The sequence below is a fragment of the Cydia strobilella genome, chromosome 2 (assembly GCF_947568885.1).
Source record: "Cydia strobilella chromosome 2, ilCydStro3.1, whole genome shotgun sequence".
Taxonomy (NCBI): Eukaryota; Metazoa; Arthropoda; class Insecta; order Lepidoptera; family Tortricidae; genus Cydia; species Cydia strobilella.
The window spans coordinates 2,310,157-2,336,636 of NC_086042.1; the positions used below are offsets into that span (position 1 = coordinate 2,310,157).

Below are 26,480 nucleotides of genomic sequence, written 5' to 3' on the forward strand. Positions count from 1 at the left end.
GTTTTTTGCGTAATGGTACGGAACCCTTCGTGCGCGAGTTCAAATCGCACTTGTTTGCAGTTTCGAAACAACAGCAACTTTCTTAAGTAACTAAAAATAAACCTTAACTCTTTTCTATAAGGTTTACGAACAATCAGTTCACATTATGAACGATGGTTCGCATTCCATGTGTTGATGTGTTTTATATTTAGTACCGCGCTGTACTCCGCATAAGAACCACGTTTCGCGCGGTTTAAGCCCAGTTATCATTTAAAACCAGCGTATTTTACTACTTACGATGGCACTTCTAAAAAAAACAATCTTTTAGACTTTTAAACGGTGCGATTTATGTGCTTTTTTCTTAATTTAGTTTTTTGGTGTTGAAATGAAGAGTTAGGTTATGTTCGCGTGATAAAGTACCAGTTTAAGTTATTGTTATATTTATATTATAAGTTACAAAAATGAAGAATTCTGAAGACCAGAAGTTGGAGGATGGGCAGGAGACCAATGATATTACTTTTGAGGATGCTTTTGAGCAGACAGGTAAATGTATTGTAATATTACATCACTGCGTTGCGAATTGTATACAGTGGCTAAAAAATAAGTGCATTCCCGTTGCCAGGAAGGTTTTGGGATTATACTGAGCAACTTTTAAAATTTGGCTGTTTCGTACATTTTGGCTGGTCCATTTTCTATGGGAGGGTACATACAGACTGACAGTTTTGCCAGAAATATGTCATGATCATGAACATAACTTTTATTATGGAAGATTTGTTTTAAATATTAGGTTCGTTTACGTCAAATCGGTCTCGTCGATATTTTCTTAGACCTTGATTGTACATTAATAATTGATAACAATTTATTCCACAGGTTTCGATGCAAAAGCAATACGAGTTACCATAGAGACATTAAGTTAAAATGTACCTACCTACATATTATAACGGGTCACTCACGTTTTGTAAGTCAGTTAAAAAATTAAAAAAAAATATTCACCAAAAATGGTGCAAGGTGCGAGTCGGACTCGCGCACGAAGGGGTTCCGTACCATTACGCAAAAAACGGCAAAAAACTAACGTTTGTATGTGAGCCCCCATTAAATTTTTATTTTATTCTTTTTTTAGTATTTGTTGTTATAGCGGCAACAGAAATACATCATCTGTGAACATTTCAACTGTCTAACTATAACGGCTCATGATATACAGGCTGGTGATAGAGACGGACAGAGAGACAGACAGACGGACAGTGGAGTCTTAGTAATAGGGTCCCGTCTTTACCCTTCAGTAAAGGTCGATTAAGTACATACAATGATAGATATCTTTGGTACATATTACGTGTACATAAAGCCATACTTTTAACAACAATAAATTTATTTAAGTAAAGATTTAAGCTAAATTTAGTACTTATAACGAGAGTGAGACGTAAATCTAAGTTAAATACCTGTCTGCTTATAGATTAGTAACCGTAGACGAAATTAGGTCGAAACCATTAAACGATAAAATTATTAAGTATCGCTACTTATGAACGATTAGACAGGCTTAACTGGTCTATATTTTCTATTCAGATTGAGTAATAAGGCCTTGGACATGTAGTTTTCTATTCTTAGGTACAAATAATCATAACCAAAAAAGAACCGACTCCGCATAATTGTTTCAAAGGCTACATTTTATAGTTTTCTTTAGCAGCTCAAATTTGAATGTTACTATAAAAATTACCCCAAATCAATATAAATAGACTACCTGTAAGTAATTTACACTCAGCTAAAATATGTTTTCTTTTTTGCTTTTTGTTTGTCACCATGTCTGCCGGCTGCCCTAATCATTAATTGTAATTTGAATACCCGCTAATCTTAGGCCTAAAATACACTTGTAAGTTTTACTTACGTAAGTAGGGACACAGCTATACTACAGAATGAGAAATGAATATCATTATCTCATTCTAACTAATAGCTTTGTCCCTACTTACGTAAGCAAAACTTTAGTGTATCTCAGGCGTTATTGATAGAAATAATAGTAATTGGGGGTGTACTGAAAACCAGCGCTGTGGCTGCCAGTCTACACTGCACCACAGAAAACGCTGAGATCATCCATTTTGTCACACTGCTTGTTATTTTCTTGTTCAGTTTTAGAAAACCCTATTTTTTTTATCTTATATGTAAAGCCTGACCAGGAATATAAATGATCACGCGCCATGTTGCGGAATTTCACTGGAACTAATTTTTTCATACTATATGAACTGTCACCCTATACATGAGAATGAACAGCGCCCCCTTGACAATGATCATATATTACTGGTCAGGCTTTATATGACTATGTGAGTGCCAATGCCAATAAATCATTATTCTATTCTTTTCTATATTGTTATAGGTCATAGCACATTTTGTAATCAGTAAATTTACTGCCATCTATCGACACACGATTGAAGCTAAAAATGAAAATTTATAAAAATATCAAAAAAATATGTAAATATGGATAAATGTTTTTTTTAAACGCTATATGAATTTGACCCATGTTCTTTCACTGATATGTTTTAAAATTGTTAAATATCAAACGGCGGTGTCGCCAACGTCATCTAGGCGAGTATAGGCCGAAGGTGTGGCGCCATCTATTCGAGTATAACTTTTTCTTAATATTCCAAGGCACGTTTTTTCCTTAGACTACTTATCTTATACAGAGTTACATATATCTTTGCTAGCTGCATAAAAAAGTGAATATTGTAATTATTTACCTTGATGCACAGATAACCATGCAGTGTCATATTGTGTTACAATCTAACCTAAATTGTCACGATAGTGTTTAGTATCTAAATCTAGACTAGAATACGATCGCTTAAACACGACACCCTTGAGCTAACGTTTTCGTTACGCGAATGTCATCATTGTCAACGAGTCAACAATATAGGCGTACACGATAACAAAATTAGTACTTACTAATTTCTACCTGCTACTTCGACGGCGTGGGATTAGAATACCTATGTTAAAATGGGGTCACTCATACCTTTTGTTGTTACATGGATGCGTGAGTGACCCGTTTTCATAAATTCATAATATGTCCGAGTCTCATCTTACTAAATGCTTTGTTTTAAACAATGTAACCAAAATGTGATCATTTTAGTGTTCATAATAATATAATAAAGTGTTTAGTGTCTAGACTAGATGATCGATTAACCCCCACACCTTTGAACCAACGTTTTCGTTACGCGAATGTCAACATTGACAACGAGTCACAATATGGGATTACACGATAACACTAACAATAACATGTACTAGCTACTGAGCTTCTACCCGCGACTTCGACTATGTGGGATTAGAATGTATTAAAACGGGTCACTCACGTGTTTCGTCGCAACGTGCAAATCGTAAGTGACCCGTAAGTTTGTAAGTGTTTCACACCATAGCGGCAAAACTACTGTAGGCCGAGCACATGATTGGCGCGACAGTATCTCGCCGCGAAATAGACTACCCGTCTTTTACTAACTGCATAAATTAAAGGGGGACGGGTAGTCTCTATAGCTATGTCGCGGCAAGATACTCTCGCGCCAATCATGTGCTAGCCCGGCTAAATCGATTATCGTAATTTAAATGTCAATGTGTCACCCGGGTGACATTGGCTATATTTTCAAGCGATTTTGAACGAAGGGGATTTTTACAGAAACAACTGTTGTCGGGTTAAAGTTATTGGAAAAAGTTTGACAGTGACAGATAATGTATCATAGATATGGATGGTATAGAAAGGATCGCAATCTCTAATGGCAGAATTGTTGTAAAAGTGACCGCGTTAAGCTTTAAATAATAGTTCCTAATCTCTCCGGTGGCGCTAGTTAGGCTCTGGGACATGAGTATAACATGAACCATATAAGGCAACAAATAACCCGACCAAATTACGTAGGTTGTTTTTGGTAGTATTTCGGTGTATGGTGGCGCCGCCTAATTACTGTTTTTTGATGGACACTTTTCATACCTACATAGAGATTTGGCTCCTTTATACAGTCTCCATGATCATAGAGTTCATAAATTAACAGACTAAACAATCGTATTTTTGAAAAAGGGTGTACACATACATTTCAACAAAAGTTACTAAATCGACTTGCTTCTTTGTTTAAAAATAAGGCAACAAAAGATAGTCCTCCAGCTGTGGGACATATTTTAATAACACTATTTCATGGAAACTCAGATATATTAAATCTATTATAACCGGTCACTTAAGTACGTTTTTAGAAATGCTCGGCGTCTTGCGCGTAATTTTTGTCTTTAAAAACGTGAGTGACCCGAACGCAGATTGCATTTTTATTTAAAATTGTGAGATTGTCCCGTTTTAATATATTTAGTGGGATATATAGGTATGTCGAAAACGTTATGTAAACCGACGAATGACGAATGATAATCGATTAATGGTGACCTTGAACTGGTGTATTTATTGCTCGATACATGAATGGATAACGGATCGATTGCATCGGATTACACGATAATTTGGCTGATATATCGGCTTACAAGACAATTCAGACTAATAAAGATTAGACGCAGTGACAGCTTATGTTACGTATTTTCAGTGTCATTTGACAATTACATACTGCACCCATCTTGACATTTTTCTGTTCGGCCCTATGGTTGACTGGTAGAGCCATGAGGCAGTAAGTCCGCCGTTTATACTTTTTTTGATGTGCAATAGTTTAAAATAAATAAATTACTATTTGGAGGTCAATTTTAACTTACATTGTGTTGTTGTTAAACTTGCTGCATAAGTTGACCAGGCGCAAAGAGGAAGACGCAAATCGCTCAGACACTGTAACATACAAAAGTGCATTGATTGTTCGATGTTCGCCGTAAAATGATCTAAGTATGCGTTCACAACAGTACTATGGAATGAGACCTCGCCCCTCGGATTTGTTTTGGTTGGAGAAGCTGACCTTAGTAATATTTTAAATACGTATGGTAGGTACAATCCTATTCGTTATTAACCTCGTAAGGCCCAATGTGCATTACAATGCATACTCTGTTTCAATCTAATTTTAACCTTACACTTGAATTGAGTAGCATTTCTCTTGTTTCAATGTTTTCTAAAACAAACGAAAGTCAGCCTAATCTTCTATGCAACAAGGCTCAAATTAAAAATAGGGAAACTGTATGGTGGGTCTCACGAGGTTAAACCACTACTCTTATTTTGGGATTCCAATGCACGTGCATTTGCAGGTATAACCCTCGAGGCCTTCTGAAACCAGTTTTAGTCCTGGCACTGCATTGACCTGAAGCTGACATCACCAAGTTCATTGAAATTAAATAACAAGTGTCAATAACCGTGTAATTATGCAATTTTAGTAGTCACAAGCACATTAACAAATCAAATTCAGATTTTAGAATAGAATAGAATAGTTTTTATTCGTGAACACACAGAGTGACACAGACAATAGAAATACATTAAAAGGACATAGTGAAAATAAAGTGTCACGAAATGGCCCCATCTCAGCATGCTGCTGGCGACTTCCAGCGCTGATCTTCCGATGAGACCATCAGGTGAGAATTACGGAAGGTAACAGACAAAAAGAGAGCAACATAAAGGAAAGAACATAAAATATGGCGAAAAATAAATTACACACAGTTTACACAAACTAATACAAAAAAGAGATACAATATGACGACATAAGAACATAACATAAGTACATAACATTAAGTATTCAAAGTAGTTTGTATACCTACCGACAGAGGTCAGGCGTTAATTATGGACTCCAAAATATGACTTACCTAATATTACTTAGTAGTTATTGCTTTAGGAAAGGTAACAGTGAGAGGAACATAGGTGACAAATTGTGGCATAACTATTTATGTAGTACTAGTAGTAGTACTATTTAACAAAAATTATAACATTATTATAAGTACCTTAATCTAATGTTCGCCAAACTGTGAAACAATTTGTTGGCGGTGCGCTCTAAAATAATCTTAAACTAAATAGGTGCACTAAAATTAAGTAATCAGTTAAGTAGTTAGGTATAGCATTAGGAACATACTTATACGTAGGTATCTTAAATCTATCATGCGAGACGGTATCAACTGTCCATGCGTAGATCCTATCTCGTTGAGATAAGGTCTACGTGGCCGTATAATATCTAATTCCCAACTAAACCATAGAGTTTTGGCGGTAGTCCTATTAACAAAACTTTCGTGAGACACAGACATATTAAATATATTAATAACGGGTCACTCACGTGTTTTAAGTCGAAAACGCTCGACATGTTTCACTCCGTACCGACCCCACGAAAACACGTGAGTGACCCGTTATTAATATATTTAATATGTAGTACTATTAGTTATTCTGTGGTTTTGGTAACTTATTATTATTAGATTTATTAGGTATTTGCAGACTGTCTTAGAATTCTTTCCTTTTGTTTAGTCGTGGGCGTGCTATGTGGAGCTGAAGCCGCTATGTGAACTTATTCTTATTGCCCACCACCAATATTTACTAGGTATAAATATTAGGTAAGTATTAGTCTGTTTTAAATTAGCAGATGAAAGCGCTGGTGGCCTAGCGGTAAGAGCTTGCGACTTTTCAATCCGGAGGTCGCGGGTCAAACCGGGCCCGTACCAATGAGTTTTTCGGAACTTATGTACGAAATATCATTTGATATTTACCAGTTGCTTTTCGGTGAAGGAAAACATCGTAAGGAAACTGGACTAATCCCAATAAGGCCTAGTTTCCCGTCTGGGTTGGAAGGTCAGATGGCAGTCGCTTTCGTAAAAACTAGTGCCTACGTCAATTCTTGGGATTAGTTGTCAAAGCGGACCCCAGGCTCCCATGAGCCGTGGCAAAAATGCCGGGATAACGCGAGGAAGAAGAGAGATGAAAATAAAACCCTAACTAAACCTTTACCTTTCCCTGTTTCAGGTCACGGCCGCTTCAACCACCTAGTTCTCTTCACCAGTGGCTTGATCATGCTGAACGTCTCCATGGAGTCAGTCGGCATGAGTTACGTGCTCACATCGGCTCAGTGCGAGCTGGAACTCTCGGAGCAACACAAGGGAATGATCAACGCTGCTGCCTTTATTGGTAATTATACTTTATACCTATACAGTCCTCTTCACATCAACAATTTTATTATTGGCGACCTTCACCAGCTCAGTGCGAGCTGGAACTCTCAGAGCAACACAAGGGAATGATCAACGCTGCTGCCTTTATTGGTAATTATACTTTATACCTATATAGTCCTCTTCATATCAACAATTTCATTGTTGGCGACCTTCACCAGCTCAGTGCGAGCTGGAACTCTCGGAGCAACACAAGGGAATGATCAACGCTGCTGCCTTTATTGGTAATTATACTTTATACCTATATAGTCCTCTTCACATCAACAATTTTATTATTGGCGACCTTCACCAGCTCAGTGCGAGCTGGAACTCTCAGAGCAACACAAGGGAATGATCAACGCTGCTGCCTTTATTGGTAATTATACTTTATACCTATATAGTCCTCTTCATATCAACAATTTCATTGTTGGCGACCTTCACCAGCTCAGTGCGAGCTGGAACTCTCGGAGCAACACAAGGGAATGATCAACGCTGCTGCCTTTATTGGTAATTATACTTTATACCTATATAGTCCTCTTCACATCAACAATTTCATTATTGGCGACCTTCACCAGCTCAGTGCGAGCTGGAACTCTCAGAGTAACACAAGGGAATGATCAACGCTGCTGCCTTTATTGGTAATTATACTTTATACCTATATAGTCCTCTTCATATCAACAATTTCATTGTTGGCGACCTTCACCAGCTCAGTGCGAGCTGGAACTCTCAGAGCAACACAAGGGAATGATCAACGCTGCTGCCTTTATTGGTAATTATACTTTATACCTATATAGTCCTCTTCACATCAACAATTTTATTGTTGGCGACCTTCACCAGCTCAGTGCGAGCTGGAACTCTCAGAGCAACACAAGGGAATGATCAACGCTGCTGCCTTTATTGGTAATTATACTTTATACCTATATAGTCCTCTTCACATCAACAATTTTGTTGTTGGCGACCTTCACCAGCTCAGTGCGAGCTGGAACTCTCAGAGTAACACAAGGGAATGATCAACGCTGCTGCCTTTATTGGTAATTATACTTTATACCTATATAGTCCTCTTCATATCAACAATTTCATTGTTGGCGACCTTCGCCAGCTCAGTGAGAGCTGGAACTCTCAGAGTAACACAAGGGAATGATCAACGCTGCTGCCTTTATTGGTAATTATACCTAAGTTCGCTAGTGATGTGTGGACGCTGTTTGTGCTCAGAATCCTGACAGGATGTTTGTAAGTTAATCTTTTTCTGTTTTTCAAGCATATCGCTAATAAGATTTTTAGATAAATATCTACAGCGTGTATTTTTGATACGACCACATAATACAAAGGGTAGTTAGTAGAACACACTTTCATAGGTTTTATAAAAAATGGATGACTTATTTTTCCACAAAATAATTCAGCAAGCAATGTTACTTTGTTTTAACTCAAAAAGTTGCATTAATGATGCGAAGTCACAAATGTCACAAGTAATCACGATGTGCGACTATATTGTCATCTTCATTAGGGTGGGCCAATGATAAATGCATTTTAATGAAAGACGTCGAGACGAAAAGAGAATTTATCACTGGCCTACCCTATATTAACAATTTCATTGTTGGCGACCTTCACCAGCTCAGTGCGAGCTGGAACTGTCATTGCAGCATAAGGGAATCAAGAGCGGGAAAGATCATGAGCTTTCATAGGTAACTTCACGATAGACCAGGCGGCCTAGCAAAGATGACGATCGCTTGCGCTTTGCTATCGAATCGCTTCGTGTCTCTGTATCACTCTTCCATATTAGTGTGACAGTGACAGTTGCGTTTCGTTCGCTACGTAGCGTTAGCGATTGGCATGATGTCTACGGGGCCTGATCAGATCATGTTCGCCTCGATCAAATTTTATGCGCCACTACAACAATGATGAGGTACCTACGTGACTTTGTATGGACGTATCTCTTGATTTATTTATTACTCTCTGACCAACAAATATTTTTTTAGGACATATGCAGCCTAAAGCCTCGTTCACTTGCTTTTGTTGTTTTGATTATATGCTAGACATTGTTTTATTTAAAATGTTACACAAAAGCCGAAAAAAGAAATGTGTGTCATGCTTCATGTTAGTTATCATTGAAGTTAAAAAAAAGATATGGAGATGAAATTATTTTGGTAAGTACCTACATAGAGGTACATATGGTAAGATAACCTTCGAAAGCCTACCTAACCTTTAGATTTTCTATTTCAATATATATATATATATATATCTTTATTGCGTCCATGTTCATTTTACATAGGATGGTATTGAAACATTATAAAGTCGGTACATTGTACCCTGTTAGGGCATGGCAATATAATCTTAATACTAATGGTGCAATAAGCAAGAAATGCGAAAGTTTCCCATCTTGGAACGTCGACGGGTAGAAATTGAAAATTAATAGCTACAATTTATTACCGACTATGGGCCTATCCCTATCAAACTAGTTCTAAGGCCAGAGAAATTTGAAAGCAGTGTGCATTGAGTACGCGTAAAGCGGCATTTACAGCTATCAACTTAAAATTTTAGATATTCATACCTCATTCTGTTATCAAAGACATTTTGAATAAAGGCCAACATCAACACACACCAAATCAGCCATGTTGCATTCACATCTAACATCTTAAGCGTTCTGCCTTTACATTAATTTATAGTAGAAAAGGGTGAAACAAAACATACTTAATTGTAAGCCAAATAGCTTAAAATAAATGTTTTTTTTTATGGTTAAAAGTGTGAAATAAGCCTTTTGTTTCTGTCACCAAATGACTCCGGACCGATTTGGAACAATATTTATAAGTAGATTTGAGCACACATAAGTGTATCTACAGACAATTTTAGACCACTTACCTTTTTCTTTCTTTCAGTCCCCATTTTCTATCAGTGTCTGTCGAATTGCTCGATTGGTCTTCCTTATTACACAATAATAACTCCAAGAATAGGTACACAAGATTTTTTCTCAAACGCAAATATTTAAGGAAAAATGTTAACAAACTTAAAATCATACTATTTACCCTATTTACAATTGCACCGTAAACCTCATCAAAGAGGGCGGTACAAGCTTGATGCCTTCGAGAATGATTAGTAGGAAACTATCAAAGATACATGAAATAATAAGATTTTTTGTTAAGCCTGTTCTACTACGTTATGTATCCCTTTGTCCGCCAAAGACGTCAACTAACGCGCACAGCCCAATAATAAACTTAGTGCGTTCCGACAAGATTCAGGATGACGACGACGCACCGTGTATGATAGGCGTGACGTTCACCTAGCTGATTGAGGCAATTCATAAGACCCTGCAGTGAGACACTAGTTTTGTAAACAAATAATAATAAATACATTTGCAATTCCAGGTATAGTATCGACGTCGTTCCTATGGGGCTACCTCGGCGACCGCGTTGGACGGCGAGCAGTAATGCTACCAGCCATGTTAGCATCTGCTATATTTTCTGTAGCATCCGCCTTCGCTAGCGACGTATGGACGCTTTTTGTGCTCAGAATCCTGACAGGATGTTTGTAAGTTTATCTTTTCTACTTAAACAATATTAAAATGCCATATAGTTAAAAATATATTTGGACGAGCGGTCATGCTGCCAGGCTATATGATAGCATCTGCTGTTTTCTGTGGCCTCGGCGTTCGCTAGTGATGTGCGGACGCTGTTTGTGCTCAGAATCCTGACAGGATGTTTGTAAGTTAATCTTTTTCTGCTACGTCGGACCTTGTTTTTCAAGCATATCGCTAATAAGATTTCTGGATAAATATCTACAGCGTGTATTTTTGATACGATCACAAATTCAAAGGGTAATTAGTAGAACACACTTTCATAGGTTTTATAAAAATATATTTTAGGTAAATTATATTTGATATAGCGAGTTGGCCTGTTTAACCAAAAGTAGGTACTTAGATGGTATTATCAAATAAATATATCAGCCTATTTCAACCCGTTTCCAGTCCCACTCGTATATTTAAACGAATAATAGTGCGTTATCATTATTTACATTCTGACAACGCAATTTCACGATGGTCATTATGAATGTGTTGTTTAATGAACATTTCATCAACAGTGCGTTATCGACACTGATAACTTATCTATACTATGACATAATTATTAATAATGTATCATCAATGCAATAACGTAAGAGCATTGACGCGCACGTGCAAGATGAATAACAATAAGAATAAGAATAATGATCATTTATTTTTCAGCTAAAGGAAATTCAGATGAGGAACTTTTCTTAGCTTTTACAATAGAAAAATAGAAAGTTATGTTAGCTACCTATGTAGTGGGATAATTCGCATTTTGCGTATACATTAGAGGGGGCTAACGCCAAATTGTAGTTTTCATAATATATTTATTTCTTACACGTCTTTATCAAATACAAATGCAATGAAATCACAAGGAAACTTGAGTACCCCTACCTATATTTGGAAGAACAAACTCCGGCAAATTTCAACTAAAACCTAAAGGGGTAAAGATTATAGTACATAGAAAAAAAGAAACACGATAAAATGTCTAATTTAAATTTATGTTCATCTGTATTAAGCATATCGTTACCCTGCATACCATAGCAGTATAATTTAGTATGAAATAGTTAATATTATTAGGTATAGCTGAGGGTTCTGACAAGCCGAATTTTAAACAGAACAATATTTTCAGAACTATTCAACTAGTCAAAAACCCGCGTGATGGTCGTAACTTTCGTCGTAAGTTTCACGCAGCGCGCTATATCTTGTATTTCCTTCTAATTTTCTGGCTTTACGCACCCTCTTAAGATAAGGCATTAGTGCTGGGCCTGTTTTGCTGTGTTACGTTTAGGTTAATTATGGCTATACATAAAAAAATTCATTTCGCGTCTTCTTGTACTTGCAAGGTTGGTTTGCCAGACTAAAGACTTTTTGTTACCTACTAACTAAGTTGGTTTGTTAAACTATTTCCTAGCCAACAATCTTTGCTTCCAGTGTGTCAGCCTCCAGTGCCACAGTGTACGCGTACCTGGGCGAGATGCACGCCAACTCTCGGCGAGCTGCTGCCATCGCTTGGGGCTCAGTGTTCATCTCATTCTCCTTCATTATCTTACCTGGTAAGTTCCTATTCTCATTGATTTGTCAGGCTTTTCATATGACATCCATTGAGTCTGATCCGAATGAAAACCAAGGTTGTTGACCTCAGAGAGTTGCCAGACTTAAATGGAAGTGGGCGGGACATATTGATCGTAGGACCGATGACCAATAAGGCGGAAAGGTTCTTGAGTGGCAACCGCGAACCGGAAAACGCATCAGGAATAGTCCCGCAACAAGATGATCCGATGATCTGGTTAAGATCGCGGGGAGTAGATTTAGATGAGAGGAGAGACCGGTTTTTGTGTAAATCCCTGGGGGAGGCCTATGTCCAGCAGTGGACGTCTTTTCTAATAAATCGGTTGATCATGATTTTGACAGCATCTAACAGTATTCCTTTATGCTGTCCGCAGGTCTAGCCTGGGTAATAATCCCCGGGAAATGGTCCTTCCACCTGCTAAGCATCAGGATAAGCTCCTGGCGTGCGTTCATGTGGTCCTGGTGCGTCCCAGGGCTGGCAGCAGCAGGGATCCTGTCTTTACTACCTGAAAGCCCGCGGTTCATATTGGCTTCTAAAGGCCCAGAGGCTGCGTTGCCTGTCCTGGCCAAGATGTACTCTTGGAATCATGGGACTGGAGCTGATAATTATCCCGTAAGAAACTTATAAATTTTTCACCATTCATGGAAGTTGAAGGAGCTTATGGAAAGGATACGGTAAAGAAGATAAACCATCATGGAAAAAACTGAACTAATAATTTAAAATAATCTCGAAAAGATCAAAGTGACGGGTGTCTTTTCAAAAGGGATTATCTTTTGAAAAGACACTCCTCAAGTGTTTCCTTTTTTTCCTTTAGAAATTCAATTAGCATTCGCTGTCGTAAGACATTTTTTTTTTCAAATCTTGGGACTAAAGTTGTGTTTGGGATCCAAGCTAACCTGAAGCTTCCTTAGCGAGCTGTGGCAAATATCGGGACAACAACGTCAAAACATCTTCCTAGCGTGATATGACATAAGTACGTGATTTCCATGATTGATATGTCATATTTTTAAATATCTTGGTTGAGTTAAATGTAATGCCCATCACAACAACGCTATATGCAACATTTAATTACTTTTGTAATAAAAAAATTGTTTTAAATTACTTAATATGCAATTTAGTTTTCTTAAACGTACCTCGAAGTTAACGGAATTCAATAAAAGCACGATGTATATTTTTCAGGTAGAGAAAATCACCACCATCGGCGACGCAGAGGGGTTCAAAGGCGGGTTCGCTGGTGCTCTAAAGAACTTTACGCACATATTCCGCCCGCCGCTCCTGCGCTGTGTGTTTATATCGCACATATCTATGTTTGCCGTATTTATGCTGTATGTACCCATTTAATTTTAAATATACTTTAGATACCTACCACCTACTGTGTTAGCATCAAATACTTAAATAAATAGAAAACATCCATGACTCTGGAACAAATATCTGTGCTCATCGCACAAATAAATGTCCTTACCGGGATTCGAAGCCAGGAACATCGGCTTCATAGGCCCCTCACTACCCATACCCACTAGGCCAGACCGGTCGTCATGTGTCGTCGATATGGAGTCATCTAGATAAGTTGGTGTTCCAAATCCTGTCAGGATTGTTGTAAGTTAACTTTCTTTTGAACATAGCGCTGTTATAGTATCCCGACCCTAACCCAATAAGTTTCTTGGGACATTTATCAGTTACGTCGGCGAAGAAATTCTTCCAATGTCCTATAACGCAGCGTACTACGTAGGTGAATCAATCCTTTGATACCTATAGAAGTGTCCTACGTTGGCGATCTCGTTGCGAACGCGAACGCCGTAGGCCCGCCGCGCCGCTTCGCTTTGCGTTCGCGAGTTGTTCGCTTACGTAAGACGCAGCGCAGCGTAACGGTTACAACGCACATTTTTCAGAGCGAGCGGCCTCTACGTGTGGGTGCCCGAAGTTATCAACAACATCCTTCAAAACGACAGTGAAAGGAGCATCTCCATCTGTGAGATCATTACGCAGAAGGCGCTAAATAAAACTGTAAGTCACAGAATAAGTTATAGTATTATCATACAGAACGGCCACGCACCGCCCCGCCCCGACTCGAATTACCTCGCCCCGCGACAGCAGATTGACGGCCGTTTGCCGGCCGCTCAGTTTTATTTTTAAGCAACTTACTCACACTATGACGCATGTGCTAATGTATCTTTTAGATGATGCTAAAAATTGGAAGATCTGCATGTGCCTTTCTTGTCAGATCTGGACGGTTCAGATATTTATGAGCATCACGGTCGCTCCGATAAATCTGATGGCGACTGTACCACATTTTTTCCTTTATTTCATGTTCCAGCAAGCCCTGGCATCGCATGTGGAAGCGGTGTGCAACCCCAACATCTCCGTGGGGGTATTTCCGATCTCCATGGCCATGGGGGCCGTATTTGCCATCACATACCTTGCTATTGGTGTCTTCATCAATAAAGTAGGGAAGAAGGCGTTGTACAGTAAGTTTATCCTACTATGTATGTTTGTTTACAACTCTTAACATATCCGTGGGGGTGTTTACGATCTCCATGGCCATGGGGGCCGTATTTGCTATCACATACCTTGCTATTGGTGTCTTCATCAATAAAGTAGGGAAGAAGGCGTTGTACAGTAAGTTTATCCTACTATGTATGTTTGTTTACAATTCTTAACATTTAACATATCAGTGGGGGTGTTTACGATCTTCATGGCCATGGGGGCCGTATTTGCCATCACATATATGCTATTGGTGTCTTCATCAATAAGTTTGGAAAAAAGGCACTGTAATATACCTATTTTCGTGCAACCAGTACGAAATTTATTGCACGAAAATATATTAGTACAGTGGTTCCCAAGAGTTGACTGGGCTCCGACCCACCTAACAAAAACTGCCAAATTCGGGACCCACCGTTGTCGGTGGCCGAGCCGTGAGAGAATCCGACGAGGCAAGAATCCGGCGCGACAAGAATTCAGCGAACGGGCCGTCTTAAATAGGGAGCATGACATTTTATTTTCATCACACTCGCTCAGTAAATGTGGAATTGCACTAAGGCTTAGCGGGAATTCAGTGTGATTCAGCTACAGAAATAAATATACCACAGAAGACGCAAGTGCATCTACTTCGCGTGTCCGAACCCCGACCAAGCGTCGAGGTTGACCGTCGCTCTTTACAGTCCACGCGCGTCAGTTGTTGCAGCCGGACGTCCGTGAAAACTTAAAAAATGCTTCATTGCGTGATAATTAACTGCAACAGCCCAAAAATTGCGAGCACCCAAAGGCAAGAACATATTTCCTATCGGAGATAAGTAATTTTAAAATTATTATGCGTAAATTTTGTATGAAAAAGTCGGCACGCTTGGTTTCAATACAAATCGTGGTATTTGCGTCATCTAGCATATATATTAAATCTGTGGATTCAGCGGTGATTCAGGGCCCACTCAAATTTCGCTCGCGACCCACCAATGGGTCGCGACCCATAGTTTGGGAAATGCTGTATTAGTAACAAGGTAAATGGTTTTCGATTCGAAAATTTCGAATGTCACAATTTTTCTGGGTTCTGTGTCAGTATGTTATAACTCCTACACTGTTGGGGTTTCAAAGCCATTGATTTAGAGGCCTTATGATACGATACTATTCGTAAGAAAAGCTTTGTTTTAAGTTATAATACACTCGGGAACCCACAATGGTCGCAATTAAGTCAAAGATCAAGTAATCCTTCTTCTTTTCCCAAGTTTAGGAAGAAAGTCACAAAATTATCCCGTCTTATTACAGACGGTATCATGTTCATCTGCAGCCTGGCGACCATAGCGGCGGCTTACGTACCGCAAGGGGGCGCTGCTACCGGCCTGCTCATCTTAGCCCTGTGTGCGGGTTGTGCGGCATCCATATTAGCGGCGATTGCTGTTGATGTGTTCCCTACTTCACTAAGGTATGAGTCTTGCAGGGGCCCATTTCTCGAACGGTATTAGACTAATATTATTAGTCCACGAACTGTCAAATCCTATGGGTTGCCATGACAACACACTAACAATATTAGACTAATATTGTTCGAGAAATGGGCCCCTGAACTTATATAGAGTTAACACCATGACCTTTGAAACTTTCGTGTTTTGAACACATAGTTTAGTTAGTGTTAACACTTACCACTAGATAGCTCTTAAGGGGCCGTAGTCGATTTTGGAGCAAAAATTTAAAATTGATAGATTTAGTCGTTGAAATTATACACGTTTTGTTACGTAATATCTAAATAACAAGTATTGGTTTCTATTAGCGCGTCTTCTCATCTTGCCTTTTAATAATGAGGTCGCGAGCGTGCGTCACCGGTAATATATGAAAAGAAGGGGCAGTTTTTAAAAATTCATCAAAAATTTATGGTGGTAAATTATACAAATTGATGTATAAGAATAGTTTCAGCAAATGTTGTAGATTGTTTAAGTATCAAAATTATGTTGAAATTAAGTCGATTTTCAGAGAAATTGTCACTTGTTTTGAAGTAATTTCTGGAGAAAATTGATTTTGTCTAACTTTCATTTACACTACTTCAAAGTCATAATAATAAAAATGTAGTCTGATAAACGTCAAGTACAGAATATGTGTAATACAAAATTACCATGTTTAGCCGTCCAAACTTTACGAAATTTACAAATAAGAGCGACAAAATCAGTGCTTTACGCGCGTTTACCTAAACGTCCATCAGAAAAGCCAACTTTACTAATTTAGTGTCTGTTTTCAAAAAATTGATCTGATAAAAGGTAAGATAAGAAGACGTGCTAATAGAAACCAGTACTTGTTATTTCAATTAGGTAACAAAAGGTGTACAATTTCACCGACTAAATCTATCAATTTTACATTTTTGCGACTAAAATCGACACCGGCCTCTTAATCCCCAGCGTTGAAGCTAGATCGCGCTGACGATTATTCTGATTAAATATTCCAATAGGGAGCGTGCATAAACTATAGGGGGCAGCACAGGAGACGTCGATTTTTGGCGCGAGGCGTAAATGTGTAGTTTATGCTTCTAAAGTAGCCCACAAGATGGCAGCACTTGCTTTGGCGTGAAGTGTTAATGTACATGTGATGTGAGTACATGTTTATGGTTCCGATTTAGGCCACAAGATATAATATACACAATAGGCACATTGGATGTCGACTTGCGGAAAATGCCCAGTAAAACTAACTAAAGCTTCGTGCTACGAACCTTTCTCTGATAGAAGGTTAGTTCCCGATTCACCGGATTTACTTTAGGACGTCACAATCCGAGTATAACGGCTCGGCCACGACTTTGCGCGATTCGCGACGGCGGCGGCGACAACCATAGGTTCAACGAAAGGTCCGATCTCTGTGTTCCGCTCCAACCTATGGTTATCGCCGCCGCCGTCGCCGGTCGCGCAAAGTCATGGCCGAGCCGTGAGAGAATAAGACGAAGACAAGAATCCGGCGAGACAAGAATCCAACGAATCGGGAACTAACCTAATAGAATATTGTAAAATGTAATTTAAGTCAATGAATGCATCATATTTTAAGTTTTATAAGTTAGTTATTTAATTCTGTTTTATTTATAGGTATAATTATTAAGTTTGTAAGTTATTTGTCTGTTTATTTTACTGAATAAAACCTATTCATAATCTTATTTGCAGAGCCATGGCGATGTGCGTGATGTATATGGTGGGACGACTGGGCGCCGCCGTGGGGGCCTATTTGCTGGGAGCGACACTACACACGCATTGCGAACTAGCCTTCACTGCCATGGGGGCTTTTAGTGCTGGTAAGTATAAATCCACTGCTGGGGCCCGTTTCCCAAAAGCTTGTAGCTTCTAATACAAGCGGAAGTCCGTTTCTAACAGAAGCTGTCAAAAAGTATCCGCTTTGTATTACAACTTACAAGCTTTTGAGAAACGGGCCCCTGGAGACGATTATTTTTATCGCTGTTACTTATGATAATGCTGTATTAAGCACTACGAGTATTTACTACATAGAGTAAGCGGGCCCAACGCGCGTAAACTAACAACAACCGCCAAAAAATCTACGATATTATTGTATTAAAGTAGCGAATATGCAGTCATTACTCAGGAAATTTATCGAACTTCAATTTAGAACATCGTTTTTAGGGTTCCGTACCCAAAGGGTAAAAACAGGACTCTATTACTAAGACTCCGCTGTCTGTCTGTCCGTCTGTCACCTGTCTGTCTCATGAACCGTGATAGCTAGACAGTTGACATTTTCACAGATGATGTATTTCTGTTGCCACTATAACAACAAATACTAAAACCAGAATAAAATAAATATTTAAATGGGGCTCCCACACAATAAACGTGATTTTTTTGCCGTTTTTCTGCGTAATGGTACGGAACCCTTCGTGCGCGAGCCCGACTCGCACTTGGCCGGTTTTTATAGTTTCCGCTTAAAATCTTCATACAATAGAAGAAAAGCAAAGGGTCTGCTAAAACCCGCTTTGCCCAGACTGGGGCCTAAAGTGGTTTGGTGCTTTGGCCAAAACGAGTAGTGGTTGGGCAAAGCGGGTATTTTTAAAATTAAACGTATTAAACTTCCTCCTCTCGCTGACTCTCGCTGGGTGGTTGAATCACTAGGATCAAGGGTCGGATGCAGAAGGCGGTGGTCTTGGACACGGCGCGGATAGTCCGTCGGTTCCTCTCTCTGCGGCCCTGACCACCGGCAGCTTGGGCCTTGCCCCGCTGCTGCCGGCGGCACCCCCTAGGTTAGGTTTTTTATAATGTTTTTATATTTTACTTTTATACTCATATATTATTGTAAAAAGCCTAGCCTAAGAATAAAAATAAATAAAGGATTAATAATTATACTATTGTTCTAGGTTCAACACTACTTATGCTCTTTTGGCCCAACCCTCAAGCAGTTCGAGACGAAATGGAAGAAAAGGGTCTCTCATACTAGTTAACCTAGTTGTAGTACCATCTCACACTGTTAACTGACCAATTTTCAACCTTAATGCAATGACTTTAAGGTCCATCAATGGTCAAGTTTCAGTAAAAGATTAATATAATGTTCCAATTAAATAATATCTGCCTCCGTGAGACTGATTGATAATATTATTACAATTTTGTATTTATACGTTTTGCATTTTAATAAAACGTTAATAGGATTTAGCTTTTTTTTATTTTTATGCCATCTAGCGGGATAGTGAGGCGTTATTTTGAATGTACTCAAGTGAGTCTAACAGCGAATCAGTGAACTGGCGTGTGTAAGAAGCAAAATACTTTTCTTAATAGTTAAGTGAGTCAACGATAGATGGCGCTATTTAGTACAATTTGTTATTCAATCACTAGATGTCACTAACCTTTAAATATGCTTGCAGGCGGCGAGTATAGGTATAATTTGTGGTATTTTCTATAAAAAAGGACCTTAACGATGCTCCGATATAAATACAATGCGCGCGACGCTGTGCGGCGTAAGCGCTATCGACAATAAGGTCCCTTTTCATAGAAAATGCCCCATTTTATACCTAAATCTGACTTTTGTGAAGGAGTGAATTTTCTGTACGGTAGTAGGTACTATTAGTTATTCTGCGCTTAAAATTGCGCTTTTCTTATACCACAGAATAACTAATAGTACTACATACATTCAAATTTTATAAATAGGCATGATGAAAGTAATTAGGTAAAAGTCACTAAAATTATTTTTTGTTTAATGAAACTAGTCGTAGAATACGAAAAACGCATATTTTTTTATATTTGGCGAGATTGGTAAATGTTCAGGGGTGGCAGAGTACCGGGCACAATACCTCGATCTCTCCCAGAAGTCGTCGGCGACATAAAGGGTCTGCTAGGCTTCTTGAAAGAGTTGGGTGGGCAAGATTAGTGCCGACAACCCATTAGGCAATAATATGACGTCGAGTTGTCGAAACCAAGTCCGCGATAACCTGTAACCTATATAACCTTTTTAGGGTTCCGTACTCAAAGGGTAAAAACGTCCTGAACTGTCCGTCTGTCCTTCCGTCTGTCCGTCTGTCTGTCTGTCATCTCGTGATCTGTGATAGCTAGACAGCTGACATTTTCACAGATGATGTATTTCGGTTGCCGCTATAACAACAAATACTCGAAACAGAATAAAATAGAGATTTAAGTGGGGCTCCCATACAACAAACGTGATTTTTGTCCGAAGTTAATCAACGTCGGGCGGGGTCAGTACTTGGATGGGTGACCGTTTTTATAGTTAATGGTACGGAACCCTTCGTGTGTGAGTCCGAATCGCACTTGGCCGATTTTTTCTTCTTATCATTCATTCTTTCGATTCCAATAGGTCTAACCAGGGGCTCAGCTAGAGGATATGGCGCCCTCTGACGACTGACAAAAGTTTCCCTGCTGCTGCCTTTTGCCCATTTTGTCCCCCCCCCCCTTGAATGGCGCCCGGGGCACTTGCCCCCTCTGACCCCGCCCCCCCTAGTTACGCCACTGTAACTAACTACACATTTATCATCGCCGGCTCCCCAGATATTAGAATACCAGAAACTCAGGGTTTCAAGAGTGACCCAGGCGACGGCGACAAAAAAGCTGATTCACCCACTTACGTAACGGTTCAATCATTTAAAACACGCTTTAGCCCAAATTCTTTCTAAACCATCCCTAACGAGGTCAAAAAAGGTGTCAACACACTTACCGTATCGCGATCATCAATACATCGTGGATAAGTTGATCGCTAAATAATGATAATAATGACACGACATTTGTCACTTCTCGCGCGACGTGTCAACCCTTTGCCACCCCTTTGGCGACGATAAACTATTTAGTATCTTATTCTCATTGGCCTGCTATAAAGGTGGAAGTTAAGAAGTGGTTTGTACATAGATATTTTGAGTGATTAGGTTGTATTAATTAGCTAGCTAATAAAAAGTTAGCCTAACTGCATCACTTTGAAACGATTTGGAAATAAGTCGGGGAACGAAGGGCTGGCAACGCGCGTGTAATATTTCCGGTGTTGCAGGCGTCCATAGGCTACGGTAACTGCTTACCATCAGGCGGGCCGTATCCTTGATTGCCACCGACGTGGTATAGAAAAAAAAAGTACGCTCTAAAAGACCCACGCACTAAAATTTGGAAATGCGCACTAACAGAACTTAAAGGTAATCACTGTGTCAGTACGGCTACCATCAGTTCGGCACTGACATTAAACGCAAGCGTGAACGTAACTCACTTTCTATGCATCTCGCTCGTACTGACATATTAGTGCGAGCGAGATGTAGAAAAAGTAAATTACGTAGACGTTAGAGTATATGTCAGTTTTAACACTGTCAGTGACTCATGGTACGGGTACTTATACGTCCCAACCTGTAATGTCATTCCCTTCTTATTCACCACCTATAGACGGCGTCGACTTCCAATCACCATTGCTATAAAATATCTTACGACAAAATAATAGCGGTCAGACAGTAAAAAGCGGGTGAAAAAGGCAGGTAGAAGATTAGGGGATGTATAATGTTTCGGATTCGCCGAGATTGTGATTAGGGCGGCCGTTTAGCGGGTTTGGATCTTCGGATCCCGGGATTTCGACACGACATTTCCATGTAGGTAAGGGAAGCTAGCCGACACGCAGATATTTATACTACTAGTCGCGTGATAAGTATTTTATTTTATTCTTTAAACACTGAGGCTTATTAGCCAAGATGAGAATCGTACATCGACAAAAGGTTAAACGATAAGAAAAAAATTTATCGGGATGACAAACGCTAAGGTTAAGGTTAGGTTAGGTAAGGCTCGTGTTGCGTATTTCCTGTGAATTATAAATAACCAATAACTTTAAACATGAGATTGATGGATTGAAAAAATACGCATAGAAGTTATGATACTAAAGGGGCCCACTGACTATCAGTTCGCCGGACGATATTGGCCTGTCAGTTGTTCGAAACTGTCAAATTTTTGTTCTAACTGACAGGCCGTTATCGTCCGGCGAACTGATAGTCAGTGGGCCCCTTTACAAAAGTTGGTAATGTCGCTATACGCCATGTTTACCATATAGCACTGACCCCTGTACCGGCTGTGGAGTCGGTTAGGCTAATTAAAATGACCCGAGGGGTCGTAATCAAACTGACATTACCTATCATTACACCCTTGTTGTTTGGGGGAATATTCTGCTCTTTTATATTATTAAAAAGTTGTCCACTGCTAGACATAAGGTACACAAGAATTTCTGTAAGCGGTTTCATAAGAGCTGGTGCGAGATTCGTACAGAACAACAGAACTGTCAAAATTGTCGTAGACACCTCTGCCAGACATATCAAACGGATAAATCTGTACATAATACTTAGCAATTTACTGCGCTACGCCTGCGTCAGTGGTTGGTCCTCCTTTTAAGATTGATAAATAAATATAATTAAATTTATTTGCAAGAATGTGTTAATTACAAATTAAACAAGTAAATATTATTAAAGAACTTATAAACAAAAAGTAAAACTAAAACTAAATGCTAAATATAAAATACCTCTCCAAAGCTACCCGCTTGAATGGGACATGCTGGCGGCGTTGTCCCTTTGCACCGCCAGACGAAGGAGACCGCCCTGTGGTCGCCCGAGACACCTATACTATTTTTTGTATACCTATAACTCCTACAAGTAACGTGTGGCGATCAAGGTAGGATATGATTAGCAAACATTATATCGAGCGATAAAGGAATAAACCCATGCCACCCTCTTGCCATATCGCGCGGTGCATCGCAGTGGACGCGTTTGACCTTGTGACTTGCTGACTCAGGATGGGTGACATATTGTTCAACCCGGTGTTGTAGCTAACATAAAACACTACAATATGGCCACTGTCTAGCCAAGCGTGAACGTGCTAAAATAATTACCTTTACTATTTATCATCTTTAGCTATAAACTTTTAATAAAAGGGGGTGCTAGCAATAAACACTACAGAAAAATAAGTTTAACGAAAACAATATACACTTATACGTAAGGTATGGTGGGGTAAGAGTGGTAAGACTAACATAGTTTATTTTGCTCGGGACAAACTAACCGGTCAATTCGAACAACGTGATAATTAATAGATACGAGAACAATACGTGACGTTTGACGTGTGACGTTTTGGGATATCCATTAGATATCCATTGGAAGCAAATCTTAAAGAGATCGTTCAAGAGGACATTCGGAATCGCGGAAATGTCAAATTTGACATGACTTTCTTAAATATTTCCTTATCGTTTCTGTTTCATATCTAGTGGATATCTAGTTAATATCTAGATCATTGTTCGAATTGGCCCGTAACAGTATGAGTCTAAGTCTTACAGTTTTGAATGATACACGGTTAGTTTCACTAAACTTATACGTCGAAATATCGGGAGTTTGAAAACAATACAAAAGGTAATTACGGTCTATATCCCGGTCGAAATAAGTCAAGTGATAGTCTTACCCCGGTGATAGTATTATCCCACCTTACCTTATGTTTATACGTTTAGTTTTCTTGGATTTTTTTTAATGTGATAGTCAGCAAACGAGCAGACGAGCCGCCTGATGGGAAGCGGTCATCGTCGCCCATGGACATAAGCAACATCACAGGAGCCACTTAAGCATTGCCGACCCTTGAGAGCCCTAAATACCCGCTTCTTGAAGAATCCCATGTCGTAGCGCAAAGGAAATACCTCAGGAGGCAACTCATTCCACATTCTGCACGTTCTGGGAAGAAACGAGCGAGATCATAATGAATTTGATCATAATGTAGAGCTTTCCCAAACTGGAAAGGTCGTGTTCAACTAAACAGTTCCAACAAAACATACCCGAATTAGTTTCTGTCACAGACGGTGGTCTGTGATTGTTGTGCAAGTTTTACAAAAAAATACAAACGTTTCTACACTTTTTCTACAAAATTATCATTAGCCTGTTTTATGTAGTCGAACCACTCTAACTCTACATGGCATTGCAATGTGCCACATTGCAATGCCATGTATAGTTTACCACATTGAATGTGGTAATGTGAAATTTCTATTAAAAAATTACATTTATAGTTTGTCAAAGGACTGTCTCATTTCAAACATAGACAGAGAGAATCATACTATCTTTTTCTTACACTAGTACTAGCACCCAAAAGAAAAGATGAGTATGTTTTTTTTTGTTCTTATTTACTACCAATTTGGTTTGACCAACTATAGGTATAATGACACTCTCACTTTGTTCTGTTCAAAACGGTGTATAGACGGACTTTAGCCAAAATCGTCTATACACCGTTTTGAACAGTCGCGACGGGCAGTCATCTCTTTTATGCTTTATCCTATTTACGAAAAATCATAAGTAAGTAAACAAATAATTATCTATTTTCCAAAGTTTAAATGTTGACTCTATCCTCTCATTCTGTCACTATGGATTTCCAAACCAATATCTATTGGCAATAAAGTGGCGCCGCCCTCTGGCAGGGAGTCAAACCCGTGGCATATGGCACGGCCGTTGGCCCACGTGTCGCACCTGAGAGCACACGTGCGACGTTTTTGTCTGTCTGTCTGTTCGGTCACCCAATAACAGACTGATGAATCTAATGATGTAAGAGATGAGAAAATGAGTCACAAATTAAACTTGCGTAACTGGTTTTCATTGTTGTTGAGTGTAGCTAAAATCGTTCGGATGAAAGTTAGGTAATTACTAGTTGACCTATATTTGAAAGGTAATTTTAGTTACCTAATAGTAAGGTAAATACGGATAAGTGTGGCTGAGAAGAAAGTGTAGCAGGCCTTAATATTGGGGCCTGTTTACAAATTGATTGGTGTTATTGCAAGGGTCAAAATTATTTTGGTCGTCTTGTTTTTTGTCTCCAAAAAATGTAAGAGAGTTGGTCAAACCAAAGTAAATAAGAACAAAAAAAAAACTATACTCATTCTTTTCTTTTGGGTGCTAGTACCAGTGTATGACAAAGATAGTATGATTCTCTCTGTCTATGTTTGAAATGAGACAGTCCTTTGACAAACTATATATTACTTCTGCAAACAAACATCTATGCAGTTTGGTCACAGGTGGTATGGTCTGTGAGTGGGGTTCAACCAAGGGCCTGACACTCTTTGATAGAGAAAGATAGTCTTATTGCGATTCCTATAAGAGGAAAGAGAAAATAGGGCCATAAAGGTTGACTCACGTTAGACCGGGCCGTGTCCGGGCCGGAGCTTCCGGCGCTTCGTTTTCTATGGAAATCATCACGTGATCACCTGTCATGTTATAGAAAAGTAAGCGCCGGAAGCTCCGGCCCGGACACGGCCCGGTCTAACGTGAGTCATCCTTAATGCTTTGTCCTTATCACCGACCGGGTGGCATCATAGGTAGGAGGCGATAGCGAAATACCGAAATTTATAACAGTGAAAGAGAAAAAATCACGGAAAAAATCCTATGCTGCCCAAATTTTATTTGAATATTCTTTCTCTTACTACATAACTACTTGTATATACTATGTCTATGGGTTCAACCATCTTTGCAGTTGATTACATAGAGCAATCAGGCTGGACTATTATACATATTTCTAATGTTTTCACACGTTTATATAGTTTTCTCGCAGTAAATGCCATTTGCCAATGCCACGGCAGTGAAGAATCTGTTAAAACAAGTAAAAAGGATTTTAGTCTTTAATGTTAATTTTCAAACGAAGTGAACCTACTTATGACTAGAACCTGAACTTGTTATATTGAAATTAGATCCTTTACGAGTATAAGTTTCCATTGTCTTCTATGTACTGCCCCTGTAAGGTTAAATGATGCTATAACGAAGATTATATCGTTTTATAATTGACGAATACGTAATAGCACGTACCCCCAATATGTGCACATAGCGTGACGTTGTGTTGTATTAGCATATAAACGGTATGGCACACTGTCGCTGTGAGAAATTGTATCTAAAGTTGGACGGGCATATTATCATACCACAAAACATATCTAACACTTATGCGTTCTTGCATAGCTTAAGATCATAAATGCATTGGAAAATTTTAAGAAACTGGTAAATACTGTGAAAAGTAAATTTAGATTAGATTACAGTATAAATTACATAGTAAAATATATTTACAAACAATAGGCGGTTTACACAGTTATGTTCATGTTTAATGGGTGGCGGCCAGTGGCGGCATTAAGGTTGACTCACGTTAGACCGGGCCGTGTCCGGGCCGGAGCTTCCGGCGCTTCGTTTTCTATGGAAAGCATCACGTGATCACCTGTCATGTTATAGTAAAGTAAGCGCCGGAAGCTCCGGCCCGGACACGGCCCGGTCTAACGTGAGTCATCCTTTAACCTTTCAAAGGCGAAGTTCTTTGGATTATCTTCCTTCTGGCAAATTCTCCTTTTGCCCAAAAATAAACCTCTGACCCTGCGCCCTGCGCGCAAGTAAAGTACACGCAGTAATTGGCCGGATCGTGGGAACCGCGCCACCTG

At 39.2% G+C, this 26,480-nt stretch overlaps 1 protein-coding gene across 5 annotated transcripts; it reads left to right on the plus strand.

Moving 5' to 3' along the window:
- Positions 1-209: 209 nt before the first annotated feature.
- On the plus strand, positions 210-19,234 carry LOC134755354 (synaptic vesicle glycoprotein 2A-like). Of its 5 annotated transcripts, XM_063691886.1 has the most exons (11): positions 210-522; positions 6,851-7,012; positions 10,389-10,551; positions 11,996-12,117; positions 12,508-12,746; positions 13,314-13,459; positions 14,024-14,138; positions 14,449-14,599; positions 15,891-16,047; positions 17,756-17,883; positions 18,949-19,234. In XM_063691886.1, exons 1-11 carry the CDS (start codon positions 441-443, stop codon positions 19,026-19,028), a joined length of 1,545 nt encoding a protein of 514 aa, XP_063547956.1. In that variant the 5' UTR covers positions 210-440; the 3' UTR covers positions 19,029-19,234. The 5 variants fall into 5 exon arrangements, with proteins under 5 accessions (XP_063547956.1, XP_063547958.1, XP_063547959.1 ...); XM_063691888.1 differs by lacking the exons at positions 210-522; positions 6,851-7,012 and adding an exon at positions 7,479-7,536; XM_063691889.1 differs by lacking the exons at positions 210-522; positions 6,851-7,012 and adding an exon at positions 7,867-7,929.
- Positions 19,235-26,480: the final 7,246 nt, after the last annotated feature.

Excerpts from the sequence above, each read along its gene's own strand:
- LOC134755354 (XM_063691886.1), top strand. The coding sequence starts at position 441 with ATGAAGAATTCTGAAGACCAGAAGTTGGAGGATGGGCAGGAGACCAAT. Across the intron at positions 12,118-12,507 it reads CTCCTTCATTATCTTACCTG|GTCTAGCCTGGGTAATAATC; the intron begins GTAAGTTCCTAT and ends TGCTGTCCGCAG. Across the intron at positions 16,048-17,755 it reads GTGTTCCCTACTTCACTAAG|AGCCATGGCGATGTGCGTGA; the intron begins GTATGAGTCTTG and ends TCTTATTTGCAG.